This window comes from Acinonyx jubatus, chromosome A2 (assembly GCF_027475565.1).
Source record: "Acinonyx jubatus isolate Ajub_Pintada_27869175 chromosome A2, VMU_Ajub_asm_v1.0, whole genome shotgun sequence".
In the NCBI taxonomy this organism is placed as follows: Eukaryota; Metazoa; Chordata; class Mammalia; order Carnivora; family Felidae; genus Acinonyx; species Acinonyx jubatus.
The window spans coordinates 134,677,081-134,697,518 of NC_069383.1; the positions used below are offsets into that span (position 1 = coordinate 134,677,081).

The 20,438-nt window shown below is 42.3% G+C and overlaps 1 protein-coding gene across 1 annotated transcript; it reads left to right on the forward strand.

Annotated features, from left to right (window-relative positions):
• Nucleotides 1–3,941: 3,941 nt before the first annotated feature.
• Nucleotides 3,942–19,509, forward strand: PSMD6 (proteasome 26S subunit, non-ATPase 6). Its single transcript, XM_027039166.2, has 8 exons — nt 3,942–4,174; nt 4,899–5,104; nt 8,400–8,545; nt 8,784–9,003; nt 9,110–9,218; nt 14,298–14,466; nt 19,093–19,170; nt 19,297–19,509. Exons 1-8 carry the CDS (start codon nt 4,030–4,032, stop codon nt 19,391–19,393), a joined length of 1,170 nt encoding a protein of 389 aa, XP_026894967.1. The 5' UTR covers nt 3,942–4,029; the 3' UTR covers nt 19,394–19,509.
• Nucleotides 19,510–20,438: the final 929 nt, after the last annotated feature.

Genomic DNA, 20,438 nt, shown 5'->3' on the forward strand with positions numbered 1-20,438 from the left:
CATTGTTGCACTATATGCTAACTAACTTGGATGTAAATTTAAAAAATAATTAATTAAAAAATTAAATAAAAAGGCAGGTAGGTATGGCCCCCCTGAGAGGTAACATTTGAGTAGCCTTGAGTGGAACGAGAGTGTCTTGGGGCAGCATATTCCAGGCAGAGGGAATAGTCAGGGCAGAGGCCCTGCAAGGAGTAGATGCCAGGTATGTGCAGGCAAGGGCTAGGAGGCAGGGCCTGCAGCAGAGTGAGTGAAGGGAAACATGGAGAAGAAGAGCAGGGACTTTGGCAAATGCCATCTTGCGGGGCCTGCAGGCCACTGCGGGGACTTGATTTCACAAGTAAAATGGGGAACTTAAATCTTGAAAGGATGATGCCTTGCTGGTTGCTTTGTCAAGAAGATCGCAAGGGGAGAAGCGGGGAGACCAGGTAGGAGACCACAGTGATCCAGGTAAGAGATCATGGTGGGCAGGACCAGGTGACAACAGTAGGGATGGTAGAAAGTGGTCACAGTCTGGATAGATTTGGGAGTTAGAGTAAGATTTCCTGGTGGACTGAGCATGTGTGTATGTGTGTGCGTGTGTGTGTGTGTGTGTGTGTGTGTGTGTGTGTGTGTATGAGAGAGAGAGAGAGAGACTTGTCAAGGAAAACCTACCCTTACTCCAATTTTGATGAGCTGCTCTCTAGGTCACCTGCAAGGTTGTCATCCTGAGATGTACCTTGATACCCTCCCAGAGATACTTCTTCTCGTGGGTGGGATTTCCCATTTTCTGGGGGGAGTTCATCCTCTGTGACTTCCTTCCTAGGAATGGGTGCATGGGAGGTAAGTTTTTGAGATGTTGCCGGTCTTAAAATCCCTATATTCATCGTAGAATAAGAGTTGAGTCTGGAGTTCTAGGCTGGAAACCATTTTACTTCAATCTTGAGGGCCTTGTCCCATTGACTTCTGGTCACCAGTGTTGCATTTCAGAAGCTACCTATCATTCTGATTCTTATTCCTGTCCAGGTGACCTTATTTCTTCTCTTTGAAAACCTTCAGAATTTTCTCCTTGAGCCCAGTGTTTTAAGTTTGCACAGTGAAGTATCCTAAAAAAAAAAAATCCACACTGCTGGCTGTGCAATGGATTCTTTGAAACTTGAAATGCCGTCTCCTTCAGTTCTAGGATGTCTGTCTTCTCAGGTTTCTCTATTCTTTCTAGAATTCTTACTCAGATATTGGCTTTTCTGGACTGCTTCTTTCTGTACACCACCAGGGAATTTCCTAGTTCAAATTCTCCTGAAGAGAACAGAATTCACCCAACCAGCTCATCTAGTTGAGATAAGCCAGATTAGTCATGAACTGCCAACCAGACAATGAATTGGTTTCCTTTGGCTTCACTTGGTCTAATCAGTTCTGGGTCATGTGACACAGCAGCCACTCCCAGGAGTTCCATCAGCAGGAGGGTAGACATTTGAGAACAGGCCTATTTTGTTAAGATAGAGCTAACTGCAAATACTCATTGCTGTCAAGTCTTATGTCAAGTAATGAGTTCTGGATTAGAAAAATACGATCATAATATATGTATATTTTTTGCCTAGTAAATTATGAAAATATTTTATGTATTTTTAGACTTATGTTCCAGATGGATCAAAGACTAAAGCACAGAAAGAAAGAAAGAAAGAAAGAAAGAAAGAAAGAAAGAAAAATATATTTAAGGAAACGTCGGTTAATACTTTCCAAACCATGATGTTGGAAAGATCTTACTAAGACCTGACTGTGAGAACAGATACATAAAGGAAAAGATTGATAAATTTGACTATATAAACATGGTAAACTTTTATGTTGAGAAGATTCCAGAAAAATGTAAAACAATAGGGAAATTTGCAACACTTGACAGTTAAGATCCTTAAGATATGAAGAGTGCTTACAAATTAATAAGAAAATTCCATAGAAGAATTGACAAAGCAAAAGAGGCATTTCATAAGAGGAAATACATATAGTGGTAGAAACATGAAAGAAATTCAACCTTATGATAATAAAATAAATGTAAAGGAAAAGCAACATTGCTATTGTTGCCAAAGCTTAAAATGGTTGACAGAAGTGTACTGATAAAGAGGGAGATGGGTCCTCTGTTTAATACTGGTGGGACAGTAAATTGCTCTGTCATTTTTTTGAAAACTAATTTATATAATTCTTACACAGTATGTCGAAATATAAAATGCTTAGACTCTCTTATTCAGAAATTATACTTTTAGGGATTTGGATTAAGGAATAATTGTATAAATATGTAAATTTATACACATACATGATCAGTAGTATGGTATTTATAAGACTGAGGAAATAAAAATTATCCAAATTGATAGCAATTAAGGATTGATGGAATAAAAGTTGGTACATGAAAACAATGAAATCTGAAACAAATAAAAATTTTTAATGTGTACCTGGATGGCTCAGTAGTCACTTGATCATCTGACTCTTGATTTTGGCTCAGGTCATGATCCCACTGTCATGGGCTCAACCCCTGAATTGGGAGCAGGCTGAGTGTGGAGGCTGCTTGGGATTCCCTCTCCCTCTCTCTCTCTCTTTCTCCTTCTCTCTCTCTCTCTCTCTCTGTTCATAGCACCTGGTACTTTGCAACCATGCAATAATATTTGTTGAATGAGTGAATGAATGAAAGATGGTTTAGAGAGTTCTTCGCTGAAAGTTTAACATGATGGAGTGCTAGTAATTTTTTTCTGTGTTCTTTATATTTTCTCTATCATCTGAGGGGTCCTCAAAATGCTTATTTTTACCAAAACAAGTAAATAATTTAAAAATGTGTGGTATGATGCCTACTGCTGTCCCAAATTTTCACTGCCTATATAAACTGGCTCAACTCCTCTGGAAAACCATGTGACATTACATTTTTAAAAGTCATAGAACGTTCTTTCCCTTTGTTAATCCTGCATGGGAATGCATGCTAAGGGAAATAACCGCAAAATATCAAATGATGTACGCACCCAAGGATGTTCATCCCAGTTGTTTTTTTCATTATTTTTTTTAATATTTATTTTTGAGAGAGAGAGAGCACGCGCGCGCGCGCGCGCGCACACACACACACACACACACACACACACACACACGAGTGGGGGAGGGGCAGAGAGAGAGGGAGACACAGAATCCAAAGCAGGCTCCTGGCTCTGAGCTGTCAGCACAGAGCCTGATGTCGGGCTCGAACTCATGGACCCTGAGATCATTACCTGAACCAAAAGCTTAACCCACGGAGCCACCCATGCGCCTCATCTCAGTTTTTATAGTAGGAAAACAATAACCATGGCCGACCTAGAGGTACCTGTCATGGAGGGAAGAGTAAAAGTAAATTATGGCAAATTCACCAGATGGAATTTCATGTAACTAGTACCGAGTCTGAAGACCCTATAGCAACATGAACAAAAAGGCTGAAAATGCAGGCGTGCAATGGTTTAAATGATGCAAAAACAAAATGTTAATGTCGTTGTATTAAGGCTGGAATTCGGAGTGCCATTTCCTTAGACTAGAGGAAAGAACATGGGTTTTGCAGCTGTGGACAGAGGTTTTTCCCCTGATACACAGCCTTCCTCGGGCAGAGTACGGATGCCACAAATTTTGGTGTCTGTTTTTATTGTTGCTGTTATTGACGATGATGATGGTGGTGGTGGTGGTGATATTTTCAAAAACTTTGCCAGCTCCTGTCACTTAGGAACGGAATGAAAAGTACACTAGCTAAAAAGCGAGGGAGGGAGACTTTTGGAAAATCGAACTTGGGAGTCGGGCCTCTAGCATACAGGGACTCTAGGGGGCCTAGAGCGAGGGAAAGCCGTTTGGGACCACACGGGGGCGCCGGCGCTCATGCCGGGCGAGGTGTTCCGTAGCGCGTCCAGCAGAGGACGCCGCTGGCGGAGGCTGACCCGGGACCGGAAGCCGGGCCGGAGGCTGCCGGGCGCGCTCGCCGACTCCTCCCGCTTCCGCTGCCGCAGCCGCCGCGGATCAGCGCCGAGTTGCCGTCCGCCCTCAGCCGCTACCGCCGCCGCCGAGATGCCGCTGGAGAACCTCGAGGAGGAGGGTCTGCCCAAGAACCCCGATCTGCGCATCGCGCAGCTCCGTTTCCTGCTCAGCCTGCCCGAGCACCGCGGAGACGCGGCCGTGCGCGACGAGCTGATGGCGGCCGTCCGGGATAATAGTGAGGCCCGCGCGAGCGCCGAGTCAGCGGCCTAGGCCCGGGCTGGCCCCGCGTCCCGGAGCCCGCGGGCATTTTCCCCGCAGGGGCTCGGGGCGCCCCGTGACGGGCCCCCGGAGACCAGGCTCGCCTTCTCGGGCTCTCAGGACCTTCCCTCCCTTAGGGGTGCCCTCGGGGCCCTGCCGCCGTGCCGTCAGAGGGGTCTGCGTGTGTGGCGGCCCTTCCCCTCTGAAGGCGGCTTGGGCGGGAGTGCCGAGGTGCCGAGCTGCGTGCCCGGCACAGAAGAAGGGCTCGGGACCTGCCGTCCTCAGCGGCTAGGCCTGGGCGGGGGCGGTCCTGTAAGAGGGGCCAGCTGTCCGCACGGAGGGGAAGTCTGGGGTCGCGGAGTCGTGCGTCACAGGCACTGGCCCTGGGCTCTGTATCCTTGAACAGGCCTGGCGGCGCGTGTGCACAAACTGGCCTCTTTCCGCTGCTTGAAGGCTTTTTTGGAACAGAAGCCGGCCGGAGGCAAACAGGATTGCCCTGTCCCCAGCCAGGACTGGCTTCGATGCCAACCTCCCAGCAGCAGGCGTTTACGTTTCGCCAGGCCCTTCGCCGGGGTCTGTCCCGTTCCTTCCCGGTGACGGGGAGGACAGCGGCTCGTGCGAGACGAAGAGGGGGGTGGGCACGGACCTGAGGGTACCAGGGGCGCCCGCTCGTAAGTCACGGCCCTCTCTTTGGCTCGCAGACATGGCTCCTTATTACGAAGCCCTGTGCAAATCCCTCGACTGGCAGATGGATACAGACCTGCTCAGTAAGATGAAGAAGGCGAATGAGGAAGAGTTGAAACGTTTGGACGAGGAGCTGGAAGATGCAGAGAAGAATCTGGGAGAGAGCGAAATCCGGGATGCCATGATGGCGAAGGCCGAGTACCTGTGCCGGATAGGTGACAAGGTGAGCCGAGGTGGTCCCCCCGCGCACCCCCCCCCCACCTTGTATAGCCGCAGATAAGCACTTTTCTAGGGTAATAACGTCTCACTTAAAAAATTAACATCCGTGTTAAAATACAAAGGTAATGTGCTTACCTGGCCTCGTGAATGAGCACAAAAGTGAGTAAAGAGAAAGTTTTGTTGCTCCAGTCTGTCAGGAGTGCCATTAAACACGGAAGTACAGGTGCAGACGTTGTTGTGTACCGCTTCGACAACCGTGGGATCATTCCCAGTAGTGCACCTTTCTTTCTCATCTTGCTTGGAAAGCATCGGCTCTTTTGGAGGAGTTAAAAAATTACTCTTTATGTAAGTAAGAGTCGCCTTGTAAGAAACTGAACGTTACACTTAATGCTGAAGTTCTATTTGATTTTTCTTTGTTCCCTGCCTCCTGACAGGTAACCTTTTTACTCCTTTTATTACAGTCATGTAAATGTACCTGTAGAAACTGGGTAGGATAGTGTTTCAAAAAAAAAAAAAAAAACTTTTTGGGGGCTTCTGGCTGGCTCCGTGGACCATGTGACCCTTGGTCTCAGGGTCGTGAGTTTGAACCCCCGGAGAAACTACTTTAAAAAATTGTTTTAAATAAGTGGGCCGTTAGGGCACCCATGTTGTCTTGTTTACTTTTTCATTCAGCATTACGTCGTGATCTTTCCACGTTAACGTACACAACTCTCGCTCATTCTGGGTAATTCCTAGCTAGTAGTCCACTGTAGGGCTGTTTCCTTGGCCCTTCAGCCAATAGTGGACGTGTATGTTCTTTTCAGCTGTTTGTGCTGGTTGCTTCAATGGGCTTCCTTGTGTATATATGCTCATGTTCTCTCGAGAGGATTCTGGGAAATGACATTGCTGGGACAGGGAAGGATTTTTGTCTTCATATATATGGCCAGTTTTTCCACATATCAGGCAACCTGATTTCTTTCCCGTCAGTGCATGAGAGGAAATACCTACAGGTGTTAGACCTTTTGAATTTTTAATTTAGCAGCTGTGTTAATAGTGGGTAAGAGGATGGGCTTTGAATGTCATTAATTTTAAGTTGTGCCTCCTGAAGTATTTAGATGACAGATGTCGTGGCATCAGTATAAAAAAGTGTCAGAGTGTGGATTCTTGGATCAGATGGGCCGGGTTAGAGTTCTGGTTTCAGTAATTATGATTTACTGGACCCTCCATTTCCTCATCTGTAAAATAGGGATAACGACAGTTTGTACTTAGTGAGGGTTAAAGATGGGGGCAGAGAGGTTAGCTTCGTACCCGGCAAAGAGTGCTTAAATGTTAATGACCAGGGTTATTGTTATTTTAGGCTTAAAACAAGTTTTTTCTTCTTGTAAATGTGATATGTGGTCACTAAAAATTTGGAAAAATCAGAAGAGTTTAAAAATAGCTGATAGTTTGTGTGGTTTTCCCAGTTGTGTGATGTGCTTTGGTTTTAAAGAGGGTACGTTATTACGTGTGAGTGAGCAACTTAAAGCTGTTGATTCTAGATTTGAGGAGTTTCAACAAGGACACGGTTGAGTCAACATCAGGGGTTATCCCTTGGTGATGTGCTCCTATCATTTTCCATGCTTATTAAGTAACTTTTCATTTTTTCCCTCCTGTTTACTCTGATTTTTAAAAAATGTGTTTTTGCTTATTTTGAGGGGGTGGGGGGGGAGCGTGAGCAGGGGAGGGGCAAAGAGAGAGGGAGAGAGAGAGAATCCTAAGCAGGCTCTGCACTGCCAGCATAGAGCCCGACTCGGGCCTTGAACTCAGGAACCTTGAGGTCATGACCTGAGCCGAAATCATGAGTCGGTCACTTCACTGAGCCACCTAGGCGCCCCTGCTCTCATTTTTAATATGTTATTTACTCTTACTTAATGGGTTTTTATTATTCACTGTGTTACCATTGACTGCAGTCCTTATTCTTCATGGTGCTCATTTTGTTACAGATGGGTTAGTGGAAACTCCTTCAAGAAGGTTTTTTTTGTTTGACATCTCATTAGTCATCCTTATTTTCTCACATGAGAGGATGTTACAGACTCACCTGTTATTTTTACTCTCCAAACCTGGAATCATCTGTTTCTCAGGGTGGGAAGAGAGTTGTACTTAGAAACCAAGATCTGAGTGCTGGCTGTGCCCATTATTGTCTTGCTAGCCCCTATTATTAATTTAAGAGGTGTAATTTATAATTACATAAAACAAGGCCAGACACATACTAAGAAGTACAAGTATAGGGGTGTCTGGGTGGCTCAGTGGGTTAAGCCCCTGTCTTCGGTTGAGGTCATGATCTCAGGGTTCATGAGTTTGAGCCCCACATCGGACTCTGCTGTCAGCGCAGAGCCTGATTGGGATCCCTCCCCGTCTTGTGCACATGCTCATGCTCTCTCTCTCTCAAAAATAAACACTAAAAAAAAAAGAAGTACCAAGTATAGACAAATGATTGTATTTATGTTGGTATTTTTAAAGCAGTAGAAACATCTTAGGGGCACCTGCATGGATCAGTCAGTTAAGTCTCTGGCCCTAGATTTCAGTTCAGGTCATGATCGCACGGTGAGTGAATTTGAGCCTTGCGTTGGGTTTCCAGCTGGCATTGGAGCCTGCTTGGGATATTCATTCATTCATTCTCTGTCTCTCCCTCTCGCCCCCTCCTCTCCCCCCTCCCTCTCTCCCCCTCTCTCTCCCCCTCTCTCTCCCTCCCTCTCTCCCCTTCCCTCTCTCCCCCTCCCTCTCTCCCCCTCTCTCCCTCCCCCTCTCTCCCCTTCTTCCTCCACTCCCCCATCCTTCCCCAGCTCATGCTCTCTTTCTCTCAAAGTACATAAACTTAAAAAAAAAATCTCATCCCACAGTGCTTTAACACAAAATTGTATAAACATTCCTTTGTATTTTCATAGTCAATGATTTAGGGAAAGTTTCTATTAACCTTTTAAGTAGTGTGGTCATTTACAATAAAGTAGTATAGTATAATTAAGGGGAAAAGTACTGAAAATGTGGAGCAAAGAATACTGAAATAATTGTGACTAAATTGTGACTATTTTTCTTACATTATTTTTTAGAATGTTGAGTATATGTTTAGGCATATTTGATGTATTTTTTATACAAGTGGATAGAAAAGTACAATGAACCTTCATGTAGTTATCACCCACTTTCGACAATTATCAGTTTATGCCTAAGTTATTTTATCCCTGTTCCTACCTGTTCCTTCTACCCATTGTTAAGAAAATTCCAGACAGCTGATAGTTTTTGAAACTTTCAACTTTTCTCACCTGTTGCCTTGCTTTTCTTGACAGGAGGGTGCTCTGACAGCCTTTCGCAAGACATATGACAAAACCGTGGCCTTGGGTCACCGACTGGATATTGTGTTTTATCTTCTTAGGATTGGCTTATTTTATATGGATAATGATCTCATCACACGAAACACAGAGAAGGCCAAAAGGTACTCTTTGATGCTGGGGATATATTCTCTCTCAATTATGCTATAAATAAGAAACCGATGTAAGAAATTTGCCTCTTTTATTTACAACTAATAAATTGGTCAAATAATTCAAGTACTTATTTAGTAAAATATTTTCTTTTGATTCAAGTTGTTGTTTTCTCTTTGAAAATAACACAAAATTGATAAAAAGTGGCCTTGTCTATTTCCAGATTGTGACCTTACTATTTTTTATTTATAGCTTAATAGAGGAAGGAGGAGATTGGGACAGGAGAAACCGCCTAAAAGTATATCAAGGTCTTTACTGTGTGGCTATTCGTGATTTCAAACAGGCAGCTGAACTCTTCCTTGACACAGTTTCAACATTTACATCCTATGAACTTATGGATTATAAAACCTTTGTGACTTACACTGTCTATGTCAGCATGATTGCCTTAGAAAGACCTGATCTCCGGGAAAAGGTAACGACTACATCTTTAATACTCCTATTTAAAAACTACTCCCTGCTTCTCTAACTTAAGTACTCACGAAAGCACACATTTGTGTTTGTTTCTTTTTAATTTTTAGGTGATTAAAGGAGCAGAGATCCTGGAGGTGTTGCACAGCCTTCCAGCAGTTCGGCAGTATCTGTTTTCCCTCTATGAATGTCGTTACTCGGTTTTCTTCCAGTCGTTAGGTAAGGATAGAGTTCAGTTGCTCATGTCGGTTGTCTGTCTTCGTCTTAATCTTGATTCGGTGTGCAGATAACTAAGGTGACTTTTTATATATGTGAAAAACACTGCGCAGGTAGCTGCTGGTCTTCGATCGGTGTGGCTAATGTTTTGCCCCTTTTGTTTAGGGAGTGGGGTTAGCAGACTATGACTTGTTTTTGTATAGCCCAGTAGGCAAGATTGATGTTCACACCGTTAAAGGTTTGTTTGAAAAAAGTTTTTTTTAAGTTCATTTATCTTGAGAGAGTGCGCATGTGCAAGGGGGAGGGGGAGAGAGAATACCAAGCAGCCTCGGTATCAGTCCAGCACAGAGCCTGATGCGGGTCTCCATCTCTGTGAGATTATGACCCGAGCCAAAGTCGAATCACGTCCTTAATCAACTGAGCCACCCAGACACCCGTTTAAAATTTTTTTTAAAGAACTAAAAAAATAACAAAATGTTTTTTTTTTTTAAAGAACTGAGAAGAATATGTGACAGAGGGCTTTGTGCCTGTCAGTGGCTTCAAAATGTTTAGCGTCTGGCCCTCTGATGAAGAAGTTTGGTAGACTCCCTGATTTAGAGTCTTAAGGGGGTAGAAGTCAGAAGTGAGCACATAGTCAGTTACAAGTATTGAGTTTTATGGGGAAAGATGTGAGGGAATCCTTCATTTCCTGTTGGGTTAATGTTAATTGAGCCTTGAATTCAGCAGTGAGTCATTCTTTATGCAGTATGTAAATCTTTGGCTGATTTGCAAATCATTTTCAAGGGCTGTGAGTTAAGAAAATAATTTCGTGGAAGTACTTGTGGTATCCCTCCAAAAGTAGTTAAATGATCCTACCCAAATCTGCTTGATTTTCCTGTCGTCCCCATTCCTTTGTGGTCATTTGGTTTTCTGTTGTTGAGCACAAATACTAAGATGATAAAAAAATTGCCTTGCATCAAGTCAACCCAAAGGTCCTTCCTAAATGATCTTCCTGAAACTTGAAGAACTTGGCATTGATACATTTTCTTGCTTATGCAGCAAATTCCAGAAAGTATTTGCTTCAATAGATAGCCTTCACGAGAATTGTTAAGGGTGGGGATGGGACTCTAATGCTTGTTCGATTTTTGAAGTGGGTTTTGGCCTGATGTTTGTGGAGTGCTTTCTCTATGCATTAAAAGTTAGGCTGCTTTTTGAGAATTGATGTTACTTACCTTATGTGACGTGGGAACAGGGCCGTTACCATGATCTGTTTCCTGCTTGGCTTCATCTTCTCATGCATACTCAGGTGTGTTTGCACACAGGATTGTATTGCAGAATTATCGTTCTTCCTTTTTTATGCTTGTGGGTCTCCTGGTCATTACTGCGCTCAAATGTGGGGCCTTTCCCCTCTTCAGAATGAATCCCTCCCCTGCATTCCTGAGGAGCTCTTATTTCACGCCCCTTCCTCTTTTTTTACTGAGAAATAAATTACATACCATAAAGTTCACCCGTTTCAAGTGAAAAATTTGGTGGCCTTATTGACAAAGTTGTGCAGTCGTCATGAATTCCTAAATATCTTCACCCTGAAAGGAAATCTGGAAGCATTGAGCTGTCACTTCCCATTCCTCCCCCAGCTACCACTAATCTTTCTATCTCCATGGATTTGCATATTCTTACTCTGACATTTCCTATAAATGGCGTCACATATATGTGGCACTTTGTGCCTGGTTTCTGTTGCCCATTTCATCGGTCATCTTGTTGTGACATCTACCAGTGCTGCATTTAGTTTTATGGCTGAATGATACTCCATTGTATGGATATACTACACTTTTAAAACCCCTTCATCAGTTGATGGACATTGGGTTGTCTCTCCTTTTTGGCTGTGATGGGCATTTGTGTGTGTTTCGTGCAGACCTTTGTTTTCATTTCTCTCGTGTGTATATGTACTTAGTAGTGAAACTCCTGGATCATGTGGTAATTCTTTGATTAATATTTCAGGAACTGCTAAGCTGTTTTCCAAAGCAGCTGTATCATTTCAAGTCTCCACCAGCAGCCTGTGCGAGTTTGTTTCCTCACGTCCAGTACTTGTTACTGTGTCTTTGTGATTATAGACATCTTAGCGGGTGTGAAGTGCTATCTGGTGGTTTTGACATTTCTCTGATCTGTCTGATGTTGAACCTCTTGTGTGCTTATTGGTCATATGCCCCATTTTTACAAGAGCACATTACTTTGTGGTTCTTTCTTAGTTTGTCTCTTCCAACTAGAATTGTTGGGAGTTTGTTTTTTTTTTTTTTAATCTTTGTAATGAACTTGACTACCAGTACATTGCCTGTATATTAGTAAGTACTCTGTACAAATGTCTGTTGTGTTAATTAAATCAATAACTTAAGAGAAAAGTGAGGAAAAATACTGTCGTTGTATAGGAAATTGATGGCTTTGGAAACTGGTTAAAGTATTAACCTCCTCCTACGCTCCCCATCCCTAATCAGTCTTTTATTTATACATTGTGGATAACAGTTTTTATCTCTACCAGATTAATATGTTGCCCAGATACTTTAGATGCAGAAGAATGGTTAAATTTTCTTTGATGACAAAGTCATTATTTGTACCATTTCTTCTCTAGTATAGTGAGACATGTAGGGTTTATTGGGTTTTATGAGCCTTTTTTGCTTCTCCAGATGGTCATAGTGTGTGTGCTTTAAAATATTTCATTTGAAAAAGGAAACTGCATCTTTTTCTAGGTAATATATGATTGTTTTTAAAATTAAAAATAGAGAAAATCCTATTCCCACATCCATACCTGTGTTCACTCATCAAATTCTTCCAGAGAGAACCATTTTATAGATCTTTCCAAATCTTTTATTCATTCAAACATACTTGAAGAAATGGAAAACAACATAACAAAAAACCCAAGGTTGTACGTACGCGTGGAGAAATTTCAAACAATGTTATTTAAAGAAGAAAATGGGTCTCCCTAACTGATGCTTGCCAGGGTCCTGTCTCTAGAGGTGTTTGCTGCTCTCAAGTTTCAAATGTGTCCTTCAGGGACATTTGTGTCCAGAGATACAAGCATGTAACACCATCGTTAAACATACGTGGGTGTGTTTTACATGCTGTTTTCTAAGTCGCTTTTTTTTCTCTTCTCAGTATAACGTGAATATCTTTTCATGTCTCTATAAAAATAGTTGGTCATTGAGTCAGTATTTGTAAGCAGCTGTCACGTATCAGACACTGCATATGTGGTGGCAAATCAAACACGTGGAGCTCCTTGGACGTTCTGGTTACCCTCTTAAAAGACCTTCTGTTTCAGCGTGTTGGATGTGCCATAATCCATCCTCTACTGATGAAAAATTACGCTGTTTACAGTTTTCTCCTATTGTGAACAACTTTGTTTTGAACATTCTCTTATAATTCATTTTTTCTATTTCCACTTATTTCCTTAGGAAGAAACCCAAGAAAGTGAATTTTACAAAGTATAAACACAATACATCTTGATCACTGTTGCCCTCCAGAAATACTCTGCCAATTTACATTTACACTTTTTTATTGAAGTATAACTGAAATGCAATGTCAATTTCAGGTGGACAACACGGTGACTTGATGTTTATATACATTGTGAAATGATTACCATATAAATCTTGTTACCATCTGTCACCATACAAAGTTAATACATTATTGACTATATTCTATGTCCCCATGGATTTATTTTATGTATAAACCATTTCTACTCTCAACTTAAATCATTTTAAGAGAGCCTGGCCTCTTGCCCCCGTACTGCTAACCAGTCTGAGAGGAGGAAAATAATTATGTTGATATTTTATTCATTTCTTGTTTCCAGGGATAGTTTATATTTAACTCTTCAGTCTTCTTTTAAATGGCACATAAATGACAGAAGATGTTTTATGTTCGGCTTATGGATATGACCCATCCTGACGAACAGTTAGCTTCCCTGTCTCTTCCCTGGGTTTTCTTGCTGTATTTTCCAGATTTATGGAGATAGGACATGTTGTGTAAGTTTAACCTATACAACATAATGACTTGATATTTATGCATTTATTTTATTCATGTGAATAAGCATTATCTTGTTATAGGGCCATTGATTTCCATGTTGCTAAACCACGCATTGCTTCACTCATCCTTCTCTCCTTTGATGTTGACCAGCCTTTGCATCATGCCCGCATCTTTGTTCTCTTGAACGATAACACACATTTGTTTTCCCCAGACCTACCACCGTATCCTTTGTCAGACCTCTTAGTGACTGCCTCAGACTTGGTCATTGCTCTTGTCCCCGTCTTCATTCTGTCAAGTACATCTGGATGGCAGTGATTTCCAAATTCATGTCTCCAGCCTCAAACTTCCCAGTGAGCGCCAGACCCATGCCTGAATGTCTCCTTGATATCTTCACTTGGATGTCTAAGAGGGGAATCCACATGAACACTGTGAATCTCCCTTTCCCTGCCTCCAAAAAACCTCCCAAACCAAGAAACAAAACAAAAAACAGTTCTCCTTCTCCAGGGATTTGCATCTTGTTAAAGCCAGAAACATAAGTACATTTTTTTATTGTTTTGGTCTTGCTTACCTTTCTTCTCCCCATATCTGTCTCTGTGTTGCTGTGTTTTGAATCTGTCCTCCTTTCTATTCTGGGCCGAACTGGGCTCTTCCTGCCTTGGGACTTCTGCATTATTTGCATTGCTCTGTGCCTCCTGCTGTTTGGCCACTTCCTCAGAGGGGTTCCCTGTCCACCCCAAACCACAGGAAGGCCTCCTAGTCACTGTTACGTTGCTCTTCTGTTTTCTACACAGAATTTATTACTCTCTAAGAATGTCTTGTATATTCATTTCTCTCTCTTCTTTGAAAACTTAGTTTCTGTGGTAGCAGGGTCTTGGCTTTTTGGTTTACTGCCGTGTCCTTACTCTTCAGAGCAGTGATGCAGTAACTATGTAGTAAAATAATTTGTGTGGATTGCTCGTTAATATCCCATATATATATTTTAACCACTTTTAGTGACTTCTAAGAGCTCCTTAGATTCAAAGCTATTAATTCTTATGTTATAAACATGGTCTCTGATTTCTCTCTTACAATTTGTCATCTTATTTGTTGCAGCTGTTGTGGAACAGGAAATGAAAAAGGACTGGCTTTTTGCTCCTCATTATCGATACTATGTAAGAGAAATGAGAATTCATGCATACAGCCAGCTGCTGGAATCCTATAGGTCATTAACTCTTGGCTATATGGCAGAAGCCTTTGGTGTTGGTGTGGAATTCATTGATCAGTAAGTTTAACAATTATGTTAATATAGATCCCTTGAAGTTATGTGTCAACTTGTACATTTTCTCAATGGACATTGCTTCCCTCAATTGTAAAAAAAAAAGTTTTTCTCTAAATATTATCAAAACAGTCATCTGTTATTTCTGCCTTCATGATATGCCCCTTTTAGTAACAGATGGGGATATCAAGTTGTGGAGAGGTTAAGTGATTTTGCGAAAGGTTGTTAGGACCAGTTATTACTACAACAGTATTGTGTTCCTTCTCTGTGGACTACGTTGCTGCTATAGTAATGACTCTGATGCCTTTCTTAGACCTCACATTAAGATCCTACTTTCTCTGCTAATGCCTCAGGTTTTTTGGCTACTGCTGCTATTCCGGTCACATTAGTTGTTAAAAATGGGACTTTTAGCCCTTGAATCAGTGATTCATCAGATACTTGCTAAGCCTTTATGCTATGGTTGGCACTGTTCCAGGTCCTTGTCGTTATGGACTTTAATACTCTTTATATGGGGAGAGTTAGCTGGTAGGCAAATCAATACATAAGGTAAATTGAGATAGAAATGAATCTGTGGAGATAATGGAACAGAAAGATGTGTTTGGCTGCAGTGTATTGGTAGTGTTGGCGGGGGGGTGGGGTGGGGGAGCTGTGGGAGAGTCAGGCAGATACGTGTTTGTGCAGGGCCTGGTAGGCCATGGTATGGAGCTTCGGTTTTAATCTAGGCCCTGTGGAAAGCCCCCTGGAGGATGTTACGCATAAGAGTGATACGTTTTCATGCTGTGTCTTAGACTGCAAGGGGACAGGGAGGCTAGTTGAGCTGGCCGTTCAGTACAGTAGCTCATGGAGGAAATAGGTGGTGGCCTGGACAAGGGTGTGGGAGGAGTACACATTCAGAATATGTGCTGTCCTTAGAGTATCTGGATCAGTGCTTCCCAAATACAGGTCTTATAAATGTTGGTGATAGTTTTCAGTGGCCCACAATGAACAAGATGGTAAAGTTAAACCATGCTATATTTCATTTAAAAAAGAACATTCTCATTTTAGGGGTTTGATTTTTCTGGTTTATTATGAAAAATTTCACATCTGTAGGAAGTGCTAAGGGGTTACAGTGTTGATTGTATCGTTACCATTTTGTTGTATCTGGTTTACTCTGTATCTGTATATCCTAGGTTTCAAACATTTCAAAGTAAATTTTAGCCACTGGTACATTCCATCCCTACTTGCTTCAGCATGCATATTTGCTTATAGGCTTGTTTGGAGCTAATGTTTACATCTGGGTGAGAGACACAGATCTTCAGTATGACCTGAGCTCCTCTATTGAGCTGTCACTATCAGAAATCCCCTTATACTCTTCCTTTGAAAGAAAAAAGGCAGTGATTGTTTTGTTTGCATTTTAAAAATTATTGTTACCAAAATAGAAGGCTGGTATGCCTAGGTTGGTTTTAGTTCTGAATTGAACTTGTTTGTGAAATTCCAATCTGGTAACTACTGCCCAGCAGAGTTGGTTTCTGGAATGGGTGGTGTCCACTAAGAATGTGATTGTTCAGGACTCACTGAAGGGGTGGCTTACTGTGGTGAGTAGTGCTTGCAAAACCAGGGCTGGCCTGGCTGCTTCTAGCTTTCTCACTGAATAGCTATGTGGCCTTGGTCTGATTCTGCCCCTTCCTCAGTTTCTTAACTGTGCCACGGAGGTGATCCAGCCTTCGCTACCTGGGGGCTATTTGAGGCTCAAAATGACATTGTGGATAAGGTGCAGAAAAGCAGCAGGAATGTGCCATTAGACATACTGCAGTGTTCAACTTATTACGGTGACCTGAGTTCTGGATGGTGTATTTCAGATGGTATGTGACTTTTTTCCTTCATGCCTGCAGGCCGGCTCTAAAGGCAAAAGTTGTATGTACACACAGAGCTCTAGTTGTTACCTAGAAATAAATTTCTGACACCCAATTCACATCTGGGTTTTTCCTAGATCCTTCTTTTTTTTTAAATGTTTATTTTTGAGAGAGAGAGGGAGGGAGAGACAGAGTACAAGCAAGGGAGGGGCAGAGAGAGGGAGACACAGAATCTGAAGCAGGCTTCAGGCTCTGAGGTGTCAGCACAGAGCTGGAGGCGGGGCTTGAACCCGCGAGATGACGACCTGAGCCGAGGTTGGAGGTTTGACGGACTGAGCCACCCAGGCACCCCTTCCTGGATCCTTTTTATTCCTCCCTTTAAGAAGGGTCTGAATTAGTAATTTTGAACATAATTCTCCATCACTCTTCCACTTCCTTAGATATTGTTGGAGAATGGGAAGGGGCCATTACTTGAGTAAACACTACTCTGTTGACAGGTTTAAGGTTACCCGCGATCTGCATTACACCATTGTGTGTTGGTAGGTCTTCTGCTTGAAACCTGGGATGCAAATCTGGTTTTTAGGTTATTTGTTCAGTAAGTACTCCGTTCATCCTTACTGCGTACCTTCTGTGTGCGTGGCACCATGCTGCAGGCTTGGGGAAATACTCCCTGCTGGCAGGACGAGCAAACGTGGGATGTGTTCAGTTGGCACAGAGGAGAGGACAGGTGGTTTGGATCTAAAGCAGGGAAATGGGACCTGCATGCAAACTTGGGGACTTACCAGTTAAGTTTTGTTGTTGTAAACAGCAGGGAAGCTGCGCCCAGATTATTCTTGGGGTGTAGAGTTCAGAGTGAGCATACCTGGGAGTCAGTATGTGTGATTCAAGTGCCTGAGAAACGGACACAGATGGCTCCTTGTGCGCCTTTAGACTTGAGGTCATTGCATTTTTAAGATTTCCCTAAGAAGGTAAGGAATAGGGGGCTTTCTCGGTGGAAGCAGTAGCACAAAAAACGTAGGAGGGTGTGGTGTGGCGTTATGTTCAGAAACAGACAAGCAGGGTTCTGAATGCCAGACTGAGGAGTCTGCCCCACCAGTCCAGGCACAGGTAAGTGAGGCTCTGAAATCTGGGGGTGCTGGGAGTGACAAGCACCTTGGGTATCCACGGTCAGGCTCTGGGGTTGAGGAGTCTGTCCTAACCTCAGCAGAGGGCATTCTGGAGTTTGTCTGTAGAGCTCGTGTGTAAGTCAGAGCTGCTTTCAGAGGTTCCCGGATAGATTTGGGTACAACCATTAAGGCTGCCGGTGGTTACATTCGGTGTAATTTTCTGTGTGAACCTCAGCGCCGGAGTAGTAGTTGTAAATGGGTTAGCAGCTGCCTCTGGAAATGCAACTATTTCAGTCTTTGCAAAACGAACACAAGTGAGTTTAGAAAACCCAAAAAAGTTGAAAAAGACCAGTGGTTGGATCAGATAGATTTTTGAGGGAGAGTAAATGTGCCACCTGTGTATCTGTCTGTACCTATCTCCCAATAGCATAGCTTTTTCAGCTTTCAAGCTCTTTGAAGCTCATAACCAGCTTTTCCAAAATTATACATTTCCTTATTAAAAATGCTAATTCTTTCTACCAAGATTCAATAATAACGTTTAGTTCCTTTGCATATTGTATCACTCACTCTTCTGTAAGTGGGAGATATCCCTCAGCATTGCATTATACTTTCTTCTCCCCAGTATGATGGCATTACAGCTTTGATTTGCATTTTTAATGAGTAAAATGGATCTCCCTTGTGTATATAACTTTGCCCACATTTTAATGAGCCATTTGATCTGTGGGTTGTTTTTTGGGTTTTTTTTTTTTTGGTAATTTATCTTCTGTCCATGTTGTCATTTAGTGTGTGACTTGGTATCCTATGTAGAAATTCTCTTTACATAATAACCAGGTTTATCAGGGGGTCTTTAAATATAGTTTCGGGGATTTGTCACAGTTAGTTGCCTTAATACCATTCTCAGCACTTTTGTCAGATTTGTTAAGATTCAGTCTCTTTTTTGTTGTTCATATGCTAGGATCAGGATGTTTTAGCATCTGGGAAAGTAATCTGTCATATAATTTGTATTTAAGTTGAGCTATTCTATTACAAGTAGATTATTTTAAAGAAGCCATCTTTCCATTTATTCTCTTGGGTAGCATTGCAAAGTCTTCAGCTTTTGTACATCTGTAAGCATTTACTTTTCCCTCTGTGTTGGTAGACGATCTCTGACCGTGCTTCATTGCTAATGCTAGTCCCGCTGACCATGTTCTAGATAGCTTCAGTTTGAGGTTTGGGGTCATGACTGTATAGGTATTCCGAAAGACCTTTTTCACAACCAGACTACTATCATCTGTTCATTCCTGATCCTAATTTAGCCTGGCATCTTCTTAGGTCTTAAAAATAATTTGCCAGCTTTTTTTTTCACCTCCATGCTCAGAAGGGATTTTGAAAATCCAGAGCATGATCTGCTCCTGTTGTATCACATGCCCCTGCCCCATTTGTTTCTCTCCCTCCAGGCTTTTCTTTGGAGCTTTAAAGATGTGCTTACGAATAATTTCATTCACTAAATAGGAAATTTTGTACTCATCTTCGCAGAGGAGCCTGCAGTATGCCAAGATCTTCTCGGCTACTGCGTATTCAATAGCTCAGCCTGGAAGCAAACTAAATGTCCCCTTGGGAGAGAGTGGAAACATGTATTTAGGGCAGTTTATGTTTTTTAACAATTCTGTATGAGGCTAACACTAATGCCTTTTTCCCCCCCCTCTTGATTATAGGGAACTCTCCAGATTTATTGCTGCAGGGAGACTACACTGCAAAATAGATAAAGTAAATGAAATAGTGGAAACCAACAGGTACTGTTAAGTTTGTGTATCACTGTGTATCAGAATAAGGGGCATCCTTTTAAAAGCAGGCCGACTACGGTTATGCAGTAATGTGACTGGTAAATAATGCCATCTTTTTCTTGAATTTATTTATAGACCTGATAGCAAGAACTGGCAGTACCAAGAAACTATCAAGAAAGGAGATCTGCTACTAAACAGAGTTCAGAAACTTTCCAGAGTAATTAATATGTAAAACCATGTAAACCAAGGATTTCCTTTAGAGATAACTATTTGGAATTTTTATAGCTTACTTTACTATGTGCCCAGTTCAACTGTATAAAATAAACACTGCATTGTTGTTTCTTTCGATTTACTTTTTTCTTATTAATACCTACTTTTAAAGAACGGAGGCTGGTGATATTAAAATAATGCCACTTTGATAATCAGAGACGATAGAGCCAGAGTTCAAATCTGAGGTTTGTACAAAAGTCTCCTGAATTTTAGAAAGAAGAGTACATACTTGGGATGCCTCGGTTGGTTAACCAACCGACTCTTGGTTTCGGCTCAGGTCATGATCTTGCGGTTTTGTGAAGTTGAGCCCCAGCATTGGGCTCTGCACGGGCTGCTTGGGAGTCTATCAAAATAAATAAGAATATGTGCCATATAGTAGTCCATAACTAAACACCGCGTGTCCCATGTAGTACACCAGACAGTAGATAAATGAAATGCGTCTCAGGCTTTCCCTCACAAATGAATAACCACAGAAGACATGGTAGTCTCCTCCAAAGGAGTAACTTCCTAACCCTCGAGTCCAGAATATACCACTCTCATCGAACACTGATCACAAAAACCCATCCACCTATGTCGCTATTGGCAATGGGATCTGTTTTTCCCCCCAGTAAACCACCACAGTAAGGAAAACAAAGAGGTTCTATTTTTTTTTCTTAATTAGACTATAAACCCTGTGAGTCAGATGGGGAGAAGTGCTAGGAAAAACGAAATCTAAAACCCAATGAAAACGAAGTCTCAACTCAGACAAACGAGACCGTGAATTAGGGCGTGAAGAGCTCTCCTAGGGGGTGTCACAGAAGGCCTCTGCGGTGACATTTAAAGAAAGGAAGAACCTGCAAATATCTAGGAGGAGAACGATGGAAAGTCACTGGAGGTTTTAAGCAGCGAATGACCCGATTTGACTTAACCTTTCAAGTGTCACGGTCCATAGCAGGAGCCGAATTTGCTGAAAGATGAGATTGTGGGGAGAGAGTGAGTCCGGGTTGATCGGAAGCTTTTTTAAATTC

Excerpts from the sequence above, each read along its gene's own strand:
- PSMD6 (XM_027039166.2), top strand. The coding sequence starts at position 4,030 with ATGCCGCTGGAGAACCTCGAGGAGGAGGGTCTGCCCAAGAACCCCGAT. Across the intron at positions 4,175-4,898 it reads GGCGGCCGTCCGGGATAATA|ACATGGCTCCTTATTACGAA; the intron begins GTGAGGCCCGCG and ends TTTGGCTCGCAG. Across the intron at positions 5,105-8,399 it reads TGTGCCGGATAGGTGACAAG|GAGGGTGCTCTGACAGCCTT; the intron begins GTGAGCCGAGGT and ends TTTTCTTGACAG.